This window comes from Pan paniscus, chromosome 18 (genome assembly GCF_029289425.2).
Source record: "Pan paniscus chromosome 18, NHGRI_mPanPan1-v2.0_pri, whole genome shotgun sequence".
In the NCBI taxonomy this organism is placed as follows: Eukaryota; Metazoa; Chordata; class Mammalia; order Primates; family Hominidae; genus Pan; species Pan paniscus.
In genome coordinates this window covers 78,114,925-78,133,956 of record NC_073267.2, presented here as the reverse complement: position 1 = coordinate 78,133,956, position 19,032 = coordinate 78,114,925, and the positions used below count along the sequence as shown (strand labels likewise).

General features: G+C 45.2%; 1 protein-coding gene across 4 annotated transcripts in view; it reads right to left on the bottom strand.

Annotated features, from left to right (window-relative positions):
* The window catches only part of ZFP90 (ZFP90 zinc finger protein), a 70,611-nt gene that overhangs the window by 13,438 nt on the left and 38,141 nt on the right, over nt 1–19,032 (bottom strand). The window contains exons 5-7 of one of the 4 annotated variants that reach the window (XR_010110277.1): nt 11,059–11,163; nt 10,775–10,830; nt 4,055–7,723 (exon numbers count right to left, since the gene is read on the bottom strand). Coding sequence is in view for 2 of the 4 variants with exons in the window: in XM_063597698.1 (XP_063453768.1) it covers nt 11,078–11,163 (86 nt within the window). In the remaining 2 variants the exon portion in view is untranslated. Of the gene's footprint in view, nt 1–4,054; nt 11,164–19,032 lie in introns of those variants that run through there. The other 3 variants (XR_010110276.1, XM_063597698.1, XM_057300060.2) reach the window with 3 other exon arrangements.

Genomic DNA, 19,032 nt, shown 5'->3' with positions numbered 1-19,032 from the left:
GAATTTCTTGAACCCAGGAGGCGGAGGTTGCAGTGAGCCGAGATCATGCCACTGCACTCCAGCCTGGGCGACAAAGTGAGACTTCATCTCAAAAAAAAAAAAGAAAGAAAAAAGAAAAAGAAAATGCTCAATTATTACCCAAATGGCAGTGCTGGTGGATTGCTCACTCCTCCCGCCAGCCTTCTGCCCTCTCTGGAGACAAACTGTGAATGCCCCCAGTTCTAGACTGCTGGTGGGAGAATCAAAACTCTCTTTAAAAATATTAATATATCCTATGACTCTAGGTCTTGTCACTTCTTTCACTTAGCTCTCTTAACCCTCATCAGCTCTGCCAGGTAGGAACTGAACTGTTATATCAAGATGCCCAGAGAAGTGAGTTGAATGGCATGTTTTTAACTGTTATACCTCCCTGTGAAGTCATTCATTCATTCGGCAAATACTTATTGAGGACCTACTATGTGCCAGTATTGGGGATATAGCAGTGAACAAAGCAGGCAAAGACTTTGTCTTCATGAGGGGTGGGAGCAGTGAGATAAGACACTAGACAGCCCACGCTTGGTATCTCATGCCTGTAGACCCAGCCACTTGGGAGGCTGAAGTGGGAGGATCACTTGAGCCTGGGAAGTGGAGGCTGCAGTTAGCCATGATTGCATCATGCACTCCAGCCTGGGTGACAGAGACCCTGTCTCAAAACAAGCAAACAAACAAAGACATTAGGCAGTAAACAGTAAATAAGATAGATACATTAAAGTGGGGTGAACAGATAGAAAGTTACTGTGTTATAAGGGGTAGTCAGGGAAGACTTACATTTGAACTGACACCTGAAAGTGGGGAAGGAGCCAGCCCAGTGAAGAGCAATTCTGTAAGTGAATACAGCAGTGAATAGAACAGTGAAAAATCCCTATGCTGACAGAGTTTACACACCACCAGAGGGAGACAGACAGCAAATATAATAAGTCAATTATATGACATGTCAGGAGGTGATAATTGCTATGGGGAAAGAGTAGAGCAGGGTAAGGGGGTGTATTAGTCTGTTTTCACACTGTTGATAAAGATATACCCAAGACTGGGTAATTTATAAAGAAAAATAGGTTTAATGGACTCACAGTTCCTCGTGGCTGGGGAGGCCTCATGATCATGGTGGAAGGTGAAAGGCATGTCTTACATGGCGGCAGGCAAGAGAGAGAATGAGAGCCAACAAAAAAGGAAACCCCTTATAAAACCATCAGATCTCGTGAGACTTATTCACTACCACAAGAATAGTATGGGGGAAACTGCCCCCATGATTCAATTATCTCCCACATGGTCCCTCCCATAACACATGGAAATTATGGGAGCTACAATTCAAGATGAGATTTGGGTGGGGACACAGCCAAACCATACTGGGGGCTAGACTAGTTAATGAAGGTCTTGCTGAAAAGCTGATATTTGAACAAAGACTTGAAGATGAGGGAGGAAACCATGCTCTTCATGGGGAACATTACGCGTGTCAGGAATAGCAAGTGCAAAGTTCCTGTGGCAGGAATGTGCCCAGGTTTTTTGAAAGGCAGCAGGGAGGCCTGGGTGACCCTGGGTTTATTGGGCTATTTGTCCCACATCTTAGATGTAGCTTGTTGCTTCTTGTGATGTCAGATTTGGTTTGGTTTTTTTTTTTGGGTGTTGGGGTTGGAGAGAAGGAAGGACAGGAAACTGTCACAGATAGCCCAGTGATCAAACTTAGCATCACAAAATAGCACAAACCTACACAATGGGCCTCCTGATATGATATAATGGGAAATAGATAACAAGGCCTATGTAATATGGTTACCAAAAGCGACTTGCCTGAATATAACCATGAATAATAAACAGGACAAATTCCAATTGTGGGACCTTTTACAAGACAACTGCCTGGATTCTTTAAAAATGTCATGAAAGAAAAAATGATGTGAACATTGATTGGCTCTTGGATCACAAATAAAACCACAGCTACACAGGATATAAATGAGACAACGGGACATTTGAGTATGTATCGGTGAGATAATAGCGTTATATCAAGGTTGAGCTTTTTAAGTGTGATAATGGCATTGCGGTTGCCTACAGAGATACAGGCTGAAGTATTCAGGGATGAAGTGTCAGGATGTCTCCAAGTAACTCTCAAATGGTGCAGTCAAGAAGATAAAAATACAATGAAATGCGTGGCAAAATGTGTTGACAACTGATGAATCCAAATGGGAGAAATAAAGGTGTTTGTTGACTGTACAATTTTAAAGCGTTTCTGTGGGTATGAAGTTTTTCAAAATAATTAGCTGCGAGGAAAAACTAACGCTTTGCTCGTGGGGATGCTGGCTGCTCCTGCATCCCACCACGGGCCCCTCGGATGTGTGGATTTGCAGGTCTCATTGTTTTATTTATTTAATTTATTTATTTAGAGATGGAGTTACACTCTTTCGGCCAGTCTGGAGTGAAGTGGGGATTCTCCTGCCTCAGCCTCCTGAGTAGCTGGGATTACACCCACCTGCCACCACGCCCAGCTAATTTTTGTATTTTTGGCAAAGACAGGGTTTCGCCATGTTGGCCAGGCTAGTCTCAAACTCCTGACCTCAGGTGATCCACCCGCCTCGGCCTCCAAAGTGTTAGGATTACAGGCGTGAGCCAGCGTGCCCAGCCAGGTCTCATTATTTCTGATGCTCAACCTGATCCCTGCTGTCGCCGGGTGCCCCATATCTCTTCCTCTTGCATACAGGACCTGTGACCTGTGGATGGACGTCGCCAAGAGCAGGTATCTCATCAGAGAAGGAGAAATTCCAGCGTCGTTTAAAGGAGGGAAGGGAGAAAAGAAGGAAGAAAAGGAGAGGAAGCCAAACAAGCTCACCTCTTGCAGGCTTCGTGCGGCCGGGCGGCTACGAGCTCTGCAGTCCTGGGAGCCCTTCACGGTGCATCACCGCCCCCCGGTGGCCACCAGGCAAGCACGCGGCGCCCAGCAGGGAGGTGGAAGGGGTCCTGCAACCCTCGCTCCTGGAGGCTCCCGGGAGAGCTCCTGGCAGGCCAGCGCCCCCAGAATCCTAGCCTGTTCACCTTGGGTTAGCACATTGTAAAAAGCAACTACTATGAGCTAAGCACGGTGCAGGTGCAGGTGCTCTGTAGCTATTAACTCACTTAATCCTCACATCAGCTTTAATAGGTGAGATTATGGTAGCCCCCATTTTACAGAAAAACTCAGGCTCAGAAAGGGAATGCAGATTGCCCAGGCTGGTCTTGAACTCCTGGCCTCAAGGGATCCTCCTGCCTTGGCCTCCCAAAGTCCTGGGATCCCAGGTGTGAGCCACCTCACCTGGCCTGGGGCCTGTGTTTTAACTAGCAAAGACTGCACAGCTAGAGTTGCACCTTCTAACTCCAGGTCCAATGCATGGCCCACGACAGTACACCTGTTTTTTGTTTGTTTGTTTACTTTCCACATCTGATGATGATAACAAAATAATAGCAAGACACATCTATAGTGCTGACCATGGGCCACACATAGTGCAACATATTAACCCATTTAATCTGCAACAGCCCTACAGGTTACATTCTATTAATACGGCCATTTTACCGTTGAGGAAACTTAAGTACAGAGAGCTTAAGAAATTTGCTGGACATGGTGGCTCGCGTCTATAGTCCTAGCTACTCAGGGGCTGAGGCAGAAGGATGGCTTGAGCCCAAAAGTTTGAGACCAACCTGGGCAATATAGTGAGACCCTCGTCTCTATAAAAAATAAAAAATTAGCCAGGAGTGGTGGCAGTACCTGTAGTCCCAGCTACTTGGGAGGCTGAGCTAGGAGAATCACTTGAGCCTGGGGAGGTCGAGGCTGCAGTGAGCCGTGATTACGCCACTGCACCCCAGCCTGGGTGACAAGAGTGAGGCCCTGTCTCTAAAAAAAGAAAGTTTTGTCCCAGGTCACTCAGACAGCAAGGAGTATTGACTGGAATAGTATTGAGCAATGCTGGGATTGTCTGTTTATTCCGTTTATAAATGTTTATTGAACACCTACTAAGTGCAAGACCCTGAACTAAGACCTCAGCGTGCAGGGAGGGAGAAAGACGACAAACAATGCTATTGAATTGAAAAATGAAAAATGCAACGAGCAAACCTAATGTAATTACAAAGATGTTACTGGAAATAAGATCCTTAATGTGGAGAATGGAATGGTTTAAGATAATTTAGAAATAAAAGTAAATGTGAACAGCTGACTACTTCTCGGGGAGAGGAGGAGTGACGGCTTAAGTGAATAAACACCCTTTCACTGCAATCCACCAGCAGAAGTAACACACCGGTAAGTCCTAATTTAAGGCTTGGCTGAATATTTATTTTGACGACAAAAGAAGGAGCTGCCATTTTCCTGAGAAATTAAGAAAAGGGGTAGCTTTTTAAAACTGTATTGAAAGTCCTACTCTTAATAAACAGAATCTAGTGATTCAATCTGACTTTCAGAGAATGCCAGTTAGCTACCACTTGCAATCACCTACTCCCACTTCAAGCCTCTGGCCTCATGCAGAGCACCTTGTGGCAGCACCAGGTACTCAGTCCCCTCCTGGGTCGGAGGAAGTCCATCCACCTAGCTCTTGTCAGGCCACCCCCTCTCTTCTGTACCTCTCAGGCCCACTGCTGCACCATGTTTCTTTGGAAGGCCTCAGACTTGGGCCTGCTAACCGTCATCAGAGACTCACTCCTTCCTTACCCGGGTGGGCAAAACCCCAGGGAGAAGCAGCCTTCCCAGGGCGCTCCATCTACAGCCTTACTGTGACTGCACTCAGCACCAGCGGGGCACTGCCTCCGCCTCCCTGCAAACACACACTTTTATTTTTTTTAGCTTACATACCTTATGTAGTTATACAAGATACATGCAGAAAACTGTGTAGGAAAATGAAAAGCACAAGGTTTTATCATTTTCATCTTATCATCCTTGTTAATATTTTGATCCATGAAATATTGTCTGGACATATTCGAGGAAAAGATATGGCTGGAAAAACTGGCTAAGAGTGAATAAACTGGAGGGCGTGTTAGATCCAAAACAACACAACAGTAAAACACAGCATCCCGCAAAAGTAGTTGTATGTTTTGTTTTTATTGAGACAGAGTCTCACTCTGTTGCCCAGGCTGGAGTGCAGTGGTGTGATCATGGTGCACTGCAGCCTCAACCTTTAGGGTGATCCTCCCACCTCAGCCTCCTCAGCAGCTGGGACTGCAGGGAGGTACCACCACGCCCAGCTAATTTTTGTATTTTTTTGTAGAGATGGGGTTTCGCCAAGTTGCCCAGGCTGGTGGTGAACTCCTGGCCTCAGTCCCGCCTCGGCCTCCCATAGTGCTGGGATTACAGGCGTGAGCCAGTGTGCCCAGCCAGTAGTTGCATTTTTTTATTATCTATATCAGTGGTTCTCAAAATGTAGTCCCTGGGCCAGCAGTATCAACATCATGTGGGAACTTTTCAGAATTGCACGCTCAGTAGCCAGCCCAGACATGCTGGATCAGAAAATAGGCTGGAGCCTGTGTTTTTTATTGTACTTATTTATTTTTTGTTGAGACCGGGGTCTTGGCTTTGTTGTCCAGGCTGGTCTCGAACTCTTGTCTTCAAGTGATTCTCACGCATTGGCCTCCCAAAGGGCTGGGATCTCAGGCATGAGCCATCACACCCAGCCTGGTGTCTGTGTTTTAACCAGCTTTCCAACTGATTCTGATAAATGCTCAATTTTGAGAACCACTGTACTGCACAATGACCAAACCTCTTAGGAATTCGGTGATGTTTAAAAAATGAATTTATACTTCTCTAACCATAAAAACATCGACTTATATTTTCAGAAATAACAGCAAGAGGGCCAGGCGCAGTGGCTCACACCTGTAATCTTGGCACTTTGGGAGGCTGAAGCAGGTGGATCACATGAGCCAGGAGTTCAAGACAGGCTTGGCCAACATGGTGAAACCCCATCTCTACTAAAAATACGAATTAGCCGGGCATGGCAGCGGGCGCCTGTACTGGGGAGGCTGAGGCACAAGAATCGCTTGAACCGGGGAGGTGGAGGTTTCAGTGAGCCGAGATCACACCACTGCACTCCAGCCTGGGTGACAGAGTGACTACGTCTCAAAAAAACAAAACAAAACAAACAAACAAAAAACAGAGCAGAAGACTCTGGTTTGATGAGTGGAGAGAATGCCTGGCATGGGGATGGGGTTGTCCACCCAACATCTCTACTTGAGGTAACAAGTCCTAGGAGCCAGGTAGCAGGTAGTGTCCAGATGGGCTGGACAAAATTAGGGGTGGGTTTCTCCATCCCCCTTCCCTCCCCAAAAGTGTTTGTGTGGTGAAATTAGAAAATGAATAGAAAGTGGGAAAGAACCAAAAATGTCCCTCTCAACAGCTGCAGGATCCCCTTAACCAAGCACCCTTGAGCTCCCAGGAGGGGTCCCCTGGGGCATTTTTCTGCCCCTACATCGTCCCTTGTCCTCCTCTACCCCTCTCCTCCCCCACATCTGTCCCTTGTTTTCTCTTCATCCCTTTCTGCCCCTCCTCTTGGTTCCCCACTCTCTCTGTCCCCTTTTCTCCAACTCCAACTCCAGCTTTTTTTTTTTTTCTTTTTGAGACAGAGACTCATTCTGTTACCCAGGCTGGAGTGCAGTGGTGCAATCTCAGCTCACTGCAACCTCCACCTTCCAGGTTCGAGCTATTCACGTGTCTCAGCCTTCCAAGTAGCTGAGACTACAGGCACATGCCACCACGTCCAGCTAATTTTTTTATTTTTAGAAGAGATGGGGATTCACCAGATTGGCCAGGCTGGTCTTGAACTCCTGACCTCAAGTGATCTGCCCACCTCGGCCTCCCAAAGTGCTGGGCAACTCCGGCTTTTTACTTCTAACCCCTCTTTTTCTGTGTTCCTTGGTCTCCAGGTGTTGATGAGGGGATTAGGACACGGAGGTCACTGCCTGGTTTCCTGCTGGCCCCTGTGAGGATCTCAGTGGTGGAGAGTGGTTCAATGAGTCCTGCAGGGCACCCCCTTTTGTGGCTCTTCAGGTTCCCCAACATGGAGGCCATTCTTGTCCCATGGAAAGGCCCCAGGTCTGCAGTCTTCTTGGTAAGCTCACCATTGTCCTGTTGGGTTGCTGGGTCCTTGGGTCAGTGGAGTTGCCTCCATCCCCCCGCCCCACCCCAGAGTCCAATCCCTGGGCCAGGAAATGCCTGTGACCTGGCAACCTCTGGACAGTAATGAAGGAGGGGGCACCAGCGAGCACCTTTGGGGGCCAGGCACTCCCGGGAGTGGCAAATGGGCACCCCATTTCTCTCTCTGCCTTTGGTCTAGCTTCCTTGCTGGGCCGAGATTACGCCACTGCACTCCAGCCTGGGCAACAAAAGTGAAACTCCATCTCAAAAATAAATAAATTAATTAATTAAATAAAATAAAGATAAATAAATAAAATATACAATTCAGGCTGGGAGTGGTGGCTCACACCTGTAATCCCAGCACTTTGGGAGGCCGAAGCGGGCAAATCATCTGAGGTTAGGGGTTTGAGACCAGCCTGGCCAACATGGTGAAAAATACATTTTTACATTGTATCGTAAAAATACAAAACTTAGCCGAGTGTGGTGGTGCATACCTGTAATCCCAGCTACTGGAGAGGCTGAGGCGCAAGAATCACTTGAACCCAGGAGGTGGAGGTTGCGGTGAGCGGAGATTGTACCACTGCACTCCAGCCTGGGCAACACAGCGAGACTCTGTCTCTGAAAAAAATAATATATGTATATATAATTCAGTGAGGTTAGACAGATGTGAATAGTCATGAAGCAATCACCACAATCAACTTATCAAGCATTTCTGTCACCCCTAGGAATTTTCTTGTGTCCCTCTGCAGCCAATCTCTCCTTCTGCTCCTGCCCCTAGGCAACTGCTGATTGGCTTTTTGTCAATAAAGGTACATTTTCTAGAATTTTGTACAAATGAAATCATGTAGTATGTAACCTTTTGGGTCTTTCATTTAGCATAATTATTTTGAAATTCATGCATGTTGTATGTATTAACAGTTCATTCCTTCTTATTACTGTGTAGTATTCCATTGTGTGGATACATCATGATTTGTTTATCCATTCACCTGCTGATGCACCTTTGAGTTGTTTCCAGTTTTTGACTATTGCAAAAAAAAAGTTGCTAGAAACATTCATGTACAGGTCTGCATGGACATGTTTTCTCTTGTTTTTTAGAGATAGCATCTTGTGTTGCCAAGGCTGAAGTGCAGTGGTACAATCATAGCTCACTGCAACCTCAAATTCCTGGGCTCAGGCACTCTTCCCAACTCAGCCTCCTGAGTAGCTGGGACTACAGGCACACGCCACCACACTCAAGTAATAAAAAAAATTTTTTTTTAAGAGATGGGATCTTACTGTGTTGCCCAGGCTGATCTGGAACTCCTGACCTCAAGTGATCCTCCTGCCTTGGCCTCCCAAACTGTTGGGATTACAGGCAGGAGCCACCACACCCAGCCCAATTTTTCTCTTAAAGTCTGTTTTGTTCTGACATTGGTATAGGCATCACAGCTCTCTCTTGGTTTCTATTTGTGTGGTATAAATCTCTTCCCATCCTTTTACTTTCAACCTGTTTGTACCTTTGAATTTAATTTGTGTCTCTTGTAGGCAACATCTAGTTGATTTTTTTTTTTTTTTTTTAGGTAGAGTCTCACTCTGTTGCCCAAGCTGGAATGCAGTGGCACGATCTCGGCTCACTGCAACCTCTACCTCCTGGGTTCAAGCAATTATCCTGCCTCAGCCTCCCAAGTAGCTTGGATTACGGGCGTGTGCCACCATGCCTGGCTAATTTTTTTATTTTTAGTAGAGATTGGGTTTCACCACGTTGGCCAAGCTGATCTCGAGCTCCTAACCTCAGGTCCGCCCACCTCAGCCTCCCAAAGTGCTGGGATTACAGGCATGAGCCACTGCACCTGGCCCAATCTATTCCTTTTGATTGTGCTTAATCCATTTACACTTGATGTATTTACTTGTAAGGTAGAGTTTATATCTGCCATTTTGGTATTTGTATCTATAGGTCTTATGTCTTTTTGATATGGCCTGTTTTCTTTTGTGTTAAACAGTATTTTCCAGTGTATCATTTAATTTGATTATGATGTGTCTAGGTGTGGACCTCTTAAGAGTTTATCCTACTTGGAGTTTTTTTGAGGTTCTTAGATGTATGTTTTTTGATCTGGGAAGTTTTGGCCATTATTTCTTCAAATATTATTTCTGCTCCTTTCCCTCCCTTCTCTTCTTCTGGGACTCCTGTTACACATATGTTGGTATGCTTGATGGTGTCCCACAGGTCTCTGAGGCTCTGTTTACTTTTTTTCATTCCTTTTAAAATCCTGCTCCTCAGACTGAAACTCTCAATTGACGTAGCTTCGAGTTTGCTGAATATTTCTTTTGCTTGCTCAAATCTGCTGCTGAACCCCTCTAGTGAATTTTTCATTTCAGTTAATGTACTTTTGAATTCCCAAATTTCTATTTGGTCATTAAAAATAATTTCTACCTCTTTATTGATAGTTTCTATTTGGTGAAATATTGTTCTCATATTTTCCTTTAGTTCTCTAGACATGGTTTCATTTAGTTCTTTAAACATATTTTAAAATAGCTAAGGTAAAGTCGTGTTTAGGCATCCTCAGGAAGTTTCTATTGATTGTTTTTTACCCCCTGTGGGTGGGCCATATATTCCTGTTGTGTTGCATGCCTCATAATTTTTTGTTGAATGTTGAACACTTAAAACATAAAGTGGCAATTCTGGAAATCAGATTTCCCCTCCCCTCCCTAGAGTTTGTTGCTGGCTGTTGTTGCTGCTGTTTATTTAGTAACTTTTCTGAACAAATTCTTAAGCTCTGTGTTCTCTGTCATGTGGCCCCTGAAATCTCTGCTCAGTTAGCTAGTGGTCAGCTGATTAGACAGAGAGTTCCTTAAATGCCTAGAACAACCAAGTCTCCTGGTCTTTTCCAAAGAGCAAAGGGCTCTTGTGTCTTTAGGGGCACACTTTCCACACTCAGCTAGGCAGTTTACTATCCTGCCTTAGGCATTGCTTCCTGCTTGCATAGAGCCTCAAGGTCAGCTGTTAAGTGATAGCTTAGTGACTTTCTGGGTTTTTCCCTTGCACAGCCCTATGCATGTGCATTGCCTTCTAGATTTCTAGGAATATGCTGGAGCTTTTCTTTTCTTTTTTTTTTTTTTTTTTTTGAGACGGAGTCTCGCTCTGTCACCCAGGCTGGAGTGCAGTGGCGTGATCTCGGCTCACTGTAAGCTCCGCCTCCTGGGTTCACGCCATTCTCCTGCCTCAGCCTCCCGAGTAGCTGGGACTACAGGGACACGCCACTGCACCCGGCTCATTTTTTTGTATTTTTTTAGTAGAGATGGGGTTTCACCGTGTTAGCCAGGATGATCTCGATCTTCTGACCTCGTGATCCACCTGCCTCGGCCTCCCAAAGTGCTGGGATTACAGGCGTGAGCCACCGTGCCCGGCCTGCTGGAGTTTTTCAAAGCTCCTTACAGACATCTTATTACCCAGCTTTTCCTTTTAAGCTTTTTGGTTAGCCTGTTGTTTGCATTGTTACCTACTGCCTCAGGTAGCAATGATGTTAAACAATTGCCCTGATAATTTTCAAGTGATACCCCTGGGGAAAAGGCTGTTTGCACTGAGTCAGGTCAAATAAAGATAAGTCTTGTGAGTAGAGTCTTACAGGAAACCACCATACAAGTCAAATAATGACAATTCTCTGGGAATGGGGCTTTGAAGATGCTCCAAACCTATTCTGCTCCTTCCAGTGGTTGCCTGGCTGTTGGTTTTCAGGGATGCTGAGGAGCTGCGGAGAAGCAAATGGGAATAGAGCATGTTAAAATGCCACAAAGATCACTCTTGTTAATGAAATGCTTTTTTTTTTTTTTTAAATAAATGTTTCCTAGCTTGCTGCAAGGGGAACATTTGCTGCTTGCTGGAATAAATGTTCCAGAGTTGTGAAAAATCTGATTCTCACAGTTTTGTCAGTATTTGCATGGCTTGTACGGGGCAGAGAACTTCTGGAGGTCCTTACTTAGCCATTCTTGCTGACATCACTCAGGATTCTTTCTTGGAAGTTTCTGTCTTCTTTCGCCCTTACTCCCAGATGGTAGCGACAGTGGCAGGAGGCAGACAAATCCTAGGCAGACAGGAACAGGTCCCCACTGAAACCCAACCTTCAAGCTGAAGACAGTTTGATGCCTAGCTACAAATCCTCGGTAAATCCACAGACCGGATTGAGAACCTGTCTTCTCATCTGGCATGCTTTCCTCTGATTGATCACTACCCTTCATCTATTTTACATATAACTACCCTTGCCTAATTGGTTTTCTACACTGTCATGCCCACCTTTGAGTAGTGCCTTTTAGCCTTTTTTTTTTTTTTTTTGCATACTCACAAACCAATCAGCACACACTCCCCATTCTGAGCCCATAAAAGCCCTGGACCCAGTCAACAGAGAGATGACCTGACTTTGGGTGGGGGACCACCCTTACATCCCCTCTCCACTGAGAGCTGTTGTGTTACTCAATAAAATTCTTCTCTGCCCTCCTCACCCTTCAGTTGTCAGCATAACCTCATTCTTCTTGGATGCAGGACAAGAACTTGGCAACTGTCAAATGCGGGTATGAACTGTGACACAGGCAGGCTGAGGCACACCTGTCCCAGCCACAGACCGAGTGCAGATCCCAGTGCACAAGCCAGGCACAGCATGGTGGGCTGAGTGGATGAGGTGCCTCCTGTGGCAGGCCCAGGGCCAAGGGAGGCCCAGGTGGGGACACTGCTGGCCACAGAGGCCCCTATAGGCAAAGTGACTGAGAAAAATCCTGTGTCAGTTGTCCTAAGTTGTCTAAACCACAGCTTATTTTCCCCAGTTCAACATTTTCCTGAGGGTGTCTTCATCTGGGGTGTTAGTTCAAATATGGGGTAATTATTAAGTCTACCAATGTCACAGCTGGGTTTCACAGTGTCTCTTTTTTTTTCCACTTTTTTTTTTTTTTTTTTTTTTTTTTTGAGACAGGGTCTCACTCTGTGGCCCAGGCTGGCATATGCCAGTGGCACAATCTCTGCTCACTGCAACCTCTGCTTCCCCGGCTCAAGCAATTCTCCAGGCTCAGTCTGCCAAGTAGCTGGGACTACAGGTGTGAGCCACCATGCCAGCTAATTTTTGTATTTTTTTTAGAGACAGGGTTTCACCATGTTGCCCAAGCTGGTCTCAAACTCTTGAGCTCAAAGGAATCTGCCTGACTCAGCCTCCCACAATGCTGGGATTATAGGTGTGAGGCACCACACCCGGTCCACGTGTGTCTTTCATCAGCAAAATGCCTCCAGGCAAAAGCAGATTTGAGGGCTGGGATCAGGAATTGTTTCTTGCTTCTCCTAAAGTTTGATCCCCAATTCTTTACTCTCCTTAGCTCTTTGGTGCTTTTGGGAATAATTTTTTTTTTTCAACATGTTTGCCAGCTTATTTTCTGTGGGAAATTCAGGCCTAATTACCTCGACCACTGTTATTGGGAGTATAACTCCCCACTCAAGGTTTCATTATTTTCCCTCTAGCCTGCCTGCACAAGGCCATCTGGTCCAGAGGATGGGAGAAGGGGTTGGAAGGAGACAGGGAAGATGAGATTGCATCTCTGTTCTTTATGACCTTGTTTCAGGGGGAGGAGAAACTTAAAGAAAATCCTTTTTTTTTTTTTTTTTTTTTTTTTTTTTTTCAGAAAAAGGAGACACATTGACCTGGAGTTTCCCCGCTTAGACAATTTCATATGGTTCAACTTATCCGCACTTTGTCCAGTAGGTCACGTGATAGGAGATGGCAGTCTCCTGCCATCTGGCAAAGGTCAGAAGGCAGGAGGGGCCTGGTCCAGGATGTCCCAGCCATGGGACACAGATGGCTAGTGGCAGCCACAGGAGGAGAACGACTTGTCTCTGCATGCAGGAAACCTGGAGAAAGGCACGCAGCCAAGCTTGTACCCACGCTGTGCCACTCAGAAGGAAGCGAAAACTCAGCACTGCACATGGCCGAGCAGACCAAAAGCGACTGCGAGGGAAGACGTTCAGCCCAAAAGTGGAAGTGAGCTGCTGCTAAGGCTTTCGGGGAACGTAGTCCCTAGCTGTGCCACATGTCCCTGTGTTCAGGAGGTGCTCTCTTGACATGTGTGTGCAACACACCTGGCGGAACTACACATCTCAATCTCAGCTCATAAAATGTATGATGATGCCAGTGGGCTTCCTTTGGACATCTCTTTAAAAGGCACACCCAGATCTTCCTATTATTAATTGTAAACTGGTGGTGTAAACCTTTCTAACCTGTGTGATGTTACCCTTAAAATGCCTTCCCACTCCCCAACACTGTCAAATCCCATGTTAGGATCCCTTAACCTGAGCAAATACAATTTTCTGCTTACTTTCAGTTATTGAAACTTAGTCTGACCATATATATATATATATATAGTTTTGTTTTGCTTTTAGAGACAGGTCTTGCTGTGTCACCCAGGCTGGGGTGCAATGGCATAATCATGGCTCACTGTAGCCTGGACCTGCTGGCCTCAAGCCTCCTGAAGTTCTGGGATTTTAAGTGTGCCACTGCACCTGGCGATGAAGCCTGTGGCCTGCCCTGATGGCACCCCTGGGTCCAGCTTCATCCCAGCTCTCTGTGTTGATTCACAGCAGGGCAGCCTAGTTTCCCTTGGGCCTCACGCAATCCTTGCCTCTAACCAGTCTCAAGGTGAGTTTGGCAGAGCAGCCACTGACACAGCCTTATGGCTCCTGCCCACTTGTCCTCCTTCCCAGGAGCTCCAGGTACAGGGTGAACATACATCTGGGTTTTAGAGCACAATCTGAGCTTCCCATCTGATTAGCTTCCCCTTTATTCTCAGGGTCCCTGTTTGGACAATCAATTATAAGGACACCCTATCCAGGAACCACTGAAATCCTGACTTGTGATCTCTGATGTCAAGGAAAACAGATGGAGTGGTCCTATCCTTTCCTTCCCAGGGATAACACAAATGCAGACCCTTAGAGATCTCCATTCTGCTGCTAGGGACTACTCCAGCAGCAGCCCCCTCCCTTCTGAAATCTCCAGACAGTTGGGGGCACCCCTCTCTGTTCGATCCTTTACCACCTTCCACCTCCACACTACAGGGAACACATTTTAAGGAACAAACATTAAGTTATCCCAAGAACTCCAGGTGACAGCTGTGAAGTGGGCCTGTGGTTTTGCTGGAGATGGAGATGCCAAGCTCCCATGCTTTCAGATCCCCCAATATCTCATTCTTGGTGCCCAAGTCCCCCACCCCTGTAGGGGCAGGGTAGGGGCTTCATCCCAGGAGCATGAGGCCCATCTCCTCTGGATCAGAACCTCCTTACATGGTTTTTATATCTATAGGGGCCAAGGATCAAGTGGCTCTGTGACTCTCACATCTAGTGAGTCCTATGGGACCATGTGTCCAGTCTCTGTGACACCCTTTAGAAAGCAGAGGAATGTGACATTTTGTTTTCACCTTAGGAGCTTTATCAGCAACTCCAAGCCAACAGAAAAGTCCCTGTCAAGATCCTGTGAGAACTCTAACTTTGGAATTGCAAATTGCCAGTTTTTTAATGCAGACAGTAAAATAAAAGCCCCATTAATTACTACAATAATACTTCCTATTCACAGCTCAATAAAATACCATTATAATTCAGGTCCAGATTTCTTGACTCCTTTATCCATTAAAATGTGTTTGTCTTTTAGTGTGTCTGCTACCTTTCCAAATGGAAAAAAAAAAAAAGTGTTTGTCAGCTGGTCATGGTGGCATGCACCTGTAGTCCTAGCTGCTTGGGCGACTAAGGACAGAGGATCACTTGAGCCCAGGAGTTTGAGGCTTCAGTGAGCTATGATCACACCACTGCATCAGGGACCCCACCTCAAAAAAAAAGTGTTTGTTAAAAAAGTATGTTTTTCCAAAATGACCAGGGTTTTACTAAAAGTTATTAGCAAAAATTAGTAATATCCTTCCACCAACTCTTGCAAATAGTCACTTATGCTCCTCATCTGCAGGAAGCCCTCTGCTCCTCTGCCCTCCCTTCTTTTTAATTGGTGCCTCAAAAGGCATTTCTGGCAAGTGGCAACGCTTTGCCTGATTCTGACAGTGCCAAGACTTTCTTTTAACAATTTTTTATTATTTCCTAAAAATTATTTATTTTTGTTGAGATGAGGTCTCACTATGTTGCTTAGGCTGGTCTCGACTCCTGGCCTCAAGTGATCCTCCCACCTTGGCCTCCCAAAGTGCTGGGATTACAGGTGTGAGCCGCCGTGCTGGGTCCCTCCCTTCTTTCTTGGGCTTGGATCAGCTTCTCACTCTGAGGAGCATCAGTGCTCATTATTCCTTCCCCCGAATCCTTCAGGTGTGCTGGTGTACAAGTTATCCAGGCTTATGCCCTGAGGGAAACCAAGCAGGTGGTTGTGTGGGAGGAGGAATCAGATAAGAAAAAGGAGGCCAACTTTAACTGTAAATGAGTTTAAACATTCACAGAGGCACATACAACGAATACCTATGCACCACTGTGGGGACAAAAGTTTTAAATTTTATTATTTACTATTATTATTTTTTGCCTTTCAAATGAGTTTAATAAAGACTAGTTTGGAAAATAGCTATTTTAAATTTTAATCCACCAAGTGACTTCTGACTAACCTAACCCTCAGTCTGGGAATGCCTCTAAAATGTCTAGTTGATGTATTACTCTTTACATAGAAACACCTATTTCCCTTCCCTCAAAACAACCCTTGATGCTGTTGCAGAAATCACAGGATGTGATACCCGGAGCATTCCCTCAGCACATTCCTTCAACAGCATGTATACTTTCCCCCAAGATACAAGCCCTGGTTCTGATGGGGTGTGGTGTGAAGATCTACCTTCCGGCCACCCAAGACCACACTTCTGTCTTTAAGTTTCCCCTAAAAAATCACCCAAACCGACAAACTGGATTTGTCTGCCTCATTCTTTGGCTTCCCAGCTCCTTCAGCATCTGAGGGTTGCTTTGCATACATGGCCCTTTCACAGAACTGAGCCCTGGGGGAATTCCTATGTCTAGAGCAAGGAAAGATAACTTGGGAGAAGCAGTTGTCAATAAAGGATAAGAAAATCTAGTAAGTGTAACCTGGAAGCCAGGTGAAAAAAAAAGGGTCATTGTGAGGAAGTGATCAGCTAATGTATCAAATAATGTTGAAAAGACAAGTAAAAGTGAGGTAAGAGACCAGCAGGACTTATTTTCCAGTCCCAACAGGATAAAGAGAAGAAATGGTGGGAACCAGCAGACAGTGCTGAAAGCAACCTCTAGCTTCCTTCGTTGCTCATTAGCATAAGACCCTCCCACCAGCACCATGACATTTACAAATACCATGGCAATGGCCAAGAAGTTACCACCCCTTTCCATGACAATAATCCAAAAGTTACCACCCCTTTTCCAGAGATTTCTGCATAACCCTCCCCTTGATTTGCATGTAATTAAAAATGGGTATAAATATAGCTAGCCAACTGTCCACAAGTGCTCACTTGGGGTGCACTGCCTAGGAGTTGGATGTGCTTCACAGGAGCAATTCCAGTTCAGTAAAACTTGCTAACACCACTGGCTTGCCTTTGAATTCTTTCCTGGGAGAAGCCAAGCACCTGTATGGGCTCATCTGCCTGCATCAATAGGACTGAAAAAGACCACTGGATTTAGCAACATGGAATCCATCAGGGATCTTTGATGAGAGCAGACACAAAGACCTGATTGGAGTGGGTGCAAGAGCGAATGGAAGAAGAGGAATTAGAGATGAGTATTCCACACCTCTACTGAGGAATCTTACTATTGAGTGATGCAAGAAATGGAGTGGTAGGTAGGTAGAGGGGGATATAGCACGCACACACACACACACACACACACACACACACACACACACATATACACACACACATATATATATATTTGAGATGAGAAAAACACGTTACTATGCTAATGGGAAAGATCCAGTAGACGAAAAAAAAAAAATGCAGGAAAGAGAACAACTGTAGGAATTATGCCCTAGTTTAAGGATGGGATCTAATACACTAGAGGACGACTTGATCTTAGGTAAGAGAACAAAGTGTCAACCATAGCAACAGAAAGAATGCAAGAATAAGATGCACAGAGAAGAGGAATTATCTTGAGATTCCTTTTTTAAAAAAATTATTTTTTTGAGACCAGGTTACGAGACTAATTTTTTTTGCATTTTTGGTAGAAACAGAGTTTTGCCATGTTGCCCAGACTGGTCTCGAACTCCTGGGCTCAAGAAATTCGCCCACCCAGCCTCCCAAAGTGTTGAGATTAAAAGTGTGAGTCACTGCACCTGGCCTCTTCTGATTCCTTTTCTTGTTCTCAGTTAACTAGGAAATAAGGTCACCAGCTGAGTGAGGAGTGGGCGAAGTGCTGCAGAGGTTAAAGAGAGAAGTCATAAAATAGCAACTTAAAAGAGAGGGACAATGACTGGATAGGAAAACAAATGCTGGAGGATAGCATACAAGACATTAAAGTGGGACTAATTGGCTGGGCGCAGTGGCTCACACCTGTAATCCCAGCACTTTGGGAGGCCGACACAGGCAGATCATGAGGTCAGGAGTTCAAGACTAGCCTGACCAACATGGTGAAACCCCATCTCTACTAAAAATACAAAAAATAGCTGGGCATGGTGGTGCGCGCCTGTAGTCCCAGCTACTCAGGAGGCTGAGGCAGGAGAATTGCTTCAACCTGGTAGGCGGAGGTTGCAGTGAGTTGAGATCATGCCACTGCACTCCAGCTTGGGTGACAGAGTGAGACTCCATCTCAAAAAAAAAAAAAAAAAGTGGGACTAATCGTCATAGTTGTTTTTCTTCAGCCACATTTAGCTGGATGGATATAGGAGTGGAATAGGCAGCTCTAGGCTCTTCTTGTTTTGCCAGATGCTCTGGTTCCTTCATTTAAAAACTGTATGTTAAATTATAAGAATATGCCATGATTGACTGGGCACAGTGGCTCACACCTGTAATCCCAGCACTCTGGGAGGCCAAGGAAATGGATCACTTGAGGCCAGGAGTTCGAAACCAGCCTGGCCAACATGGCGAAAACTCATCTCTACTAAAAATACAAAAATTAGTCGGGTGTGGTGGTGCACACCTGTGGTCCCAGCTACTTGGGATGCTGAAACATGAGAATCACTTGAACCTGGGAGGTGGAGGCTGCAGTGAGCTGAGATCGTACTGCTGCACTCCAGCCTGGGTGACAAGGCAAGACCCTGTCTCAAAAAGAATATGCCATGACTTATTGTTAACCTATTCACTTCCCAGTATTTCTGTTGTGTTCATATTTTTACTCTTTAAAACACTGCCTCAATAAACATCTTTGTGTGTCTCTCTTTTCCTCACAAGGGAGAATTTCTAGTCTAGGATATGTATCTCCAAGTGGTATTGCTGAGACATGAGATATGCTTAGCTTTGATTTTACTGGATATTGCCAAATTACTCCCCAAAATAATTATACCAAGTTACCCTCTTGCCAGCAGTGTATAAAAGTTCTAATTCCCCTCTGCCAGATTTCTCAATTTTTGCCAGCCTAATTGGTAGGAAACAGTATTACATTGTTTTATTTTGCAATATTCTGACTTCAAGATTGAGCATCTTTTCATTTACCTACCAGTCTTGTCTAGCAATCAATCTCCACTCAATTGCTCACTTAAAACACTATATCACTATATTAAGTATCTACCACATGCCTGGCATTAATTAGCAGGCTAATAAAAAGAGCTATCAAAACAGACATGGACTCTTGCCTTCCTGGAACTCACCATCTAGTGTAGGAAAAAGAAAACCAAATAATCACAAATACAAACTGTGGTAACATGGAGGACATTAACAGTAATCCATGAAAATTTTTAAAAGGGAGACCAATGTAATTAAAATAGGAGAGTCAGCAAAACCTTTCCTGAAGCACCATTTGCATTTTAACAGATGAGTAGGAATTAACCACCTTAGTATTT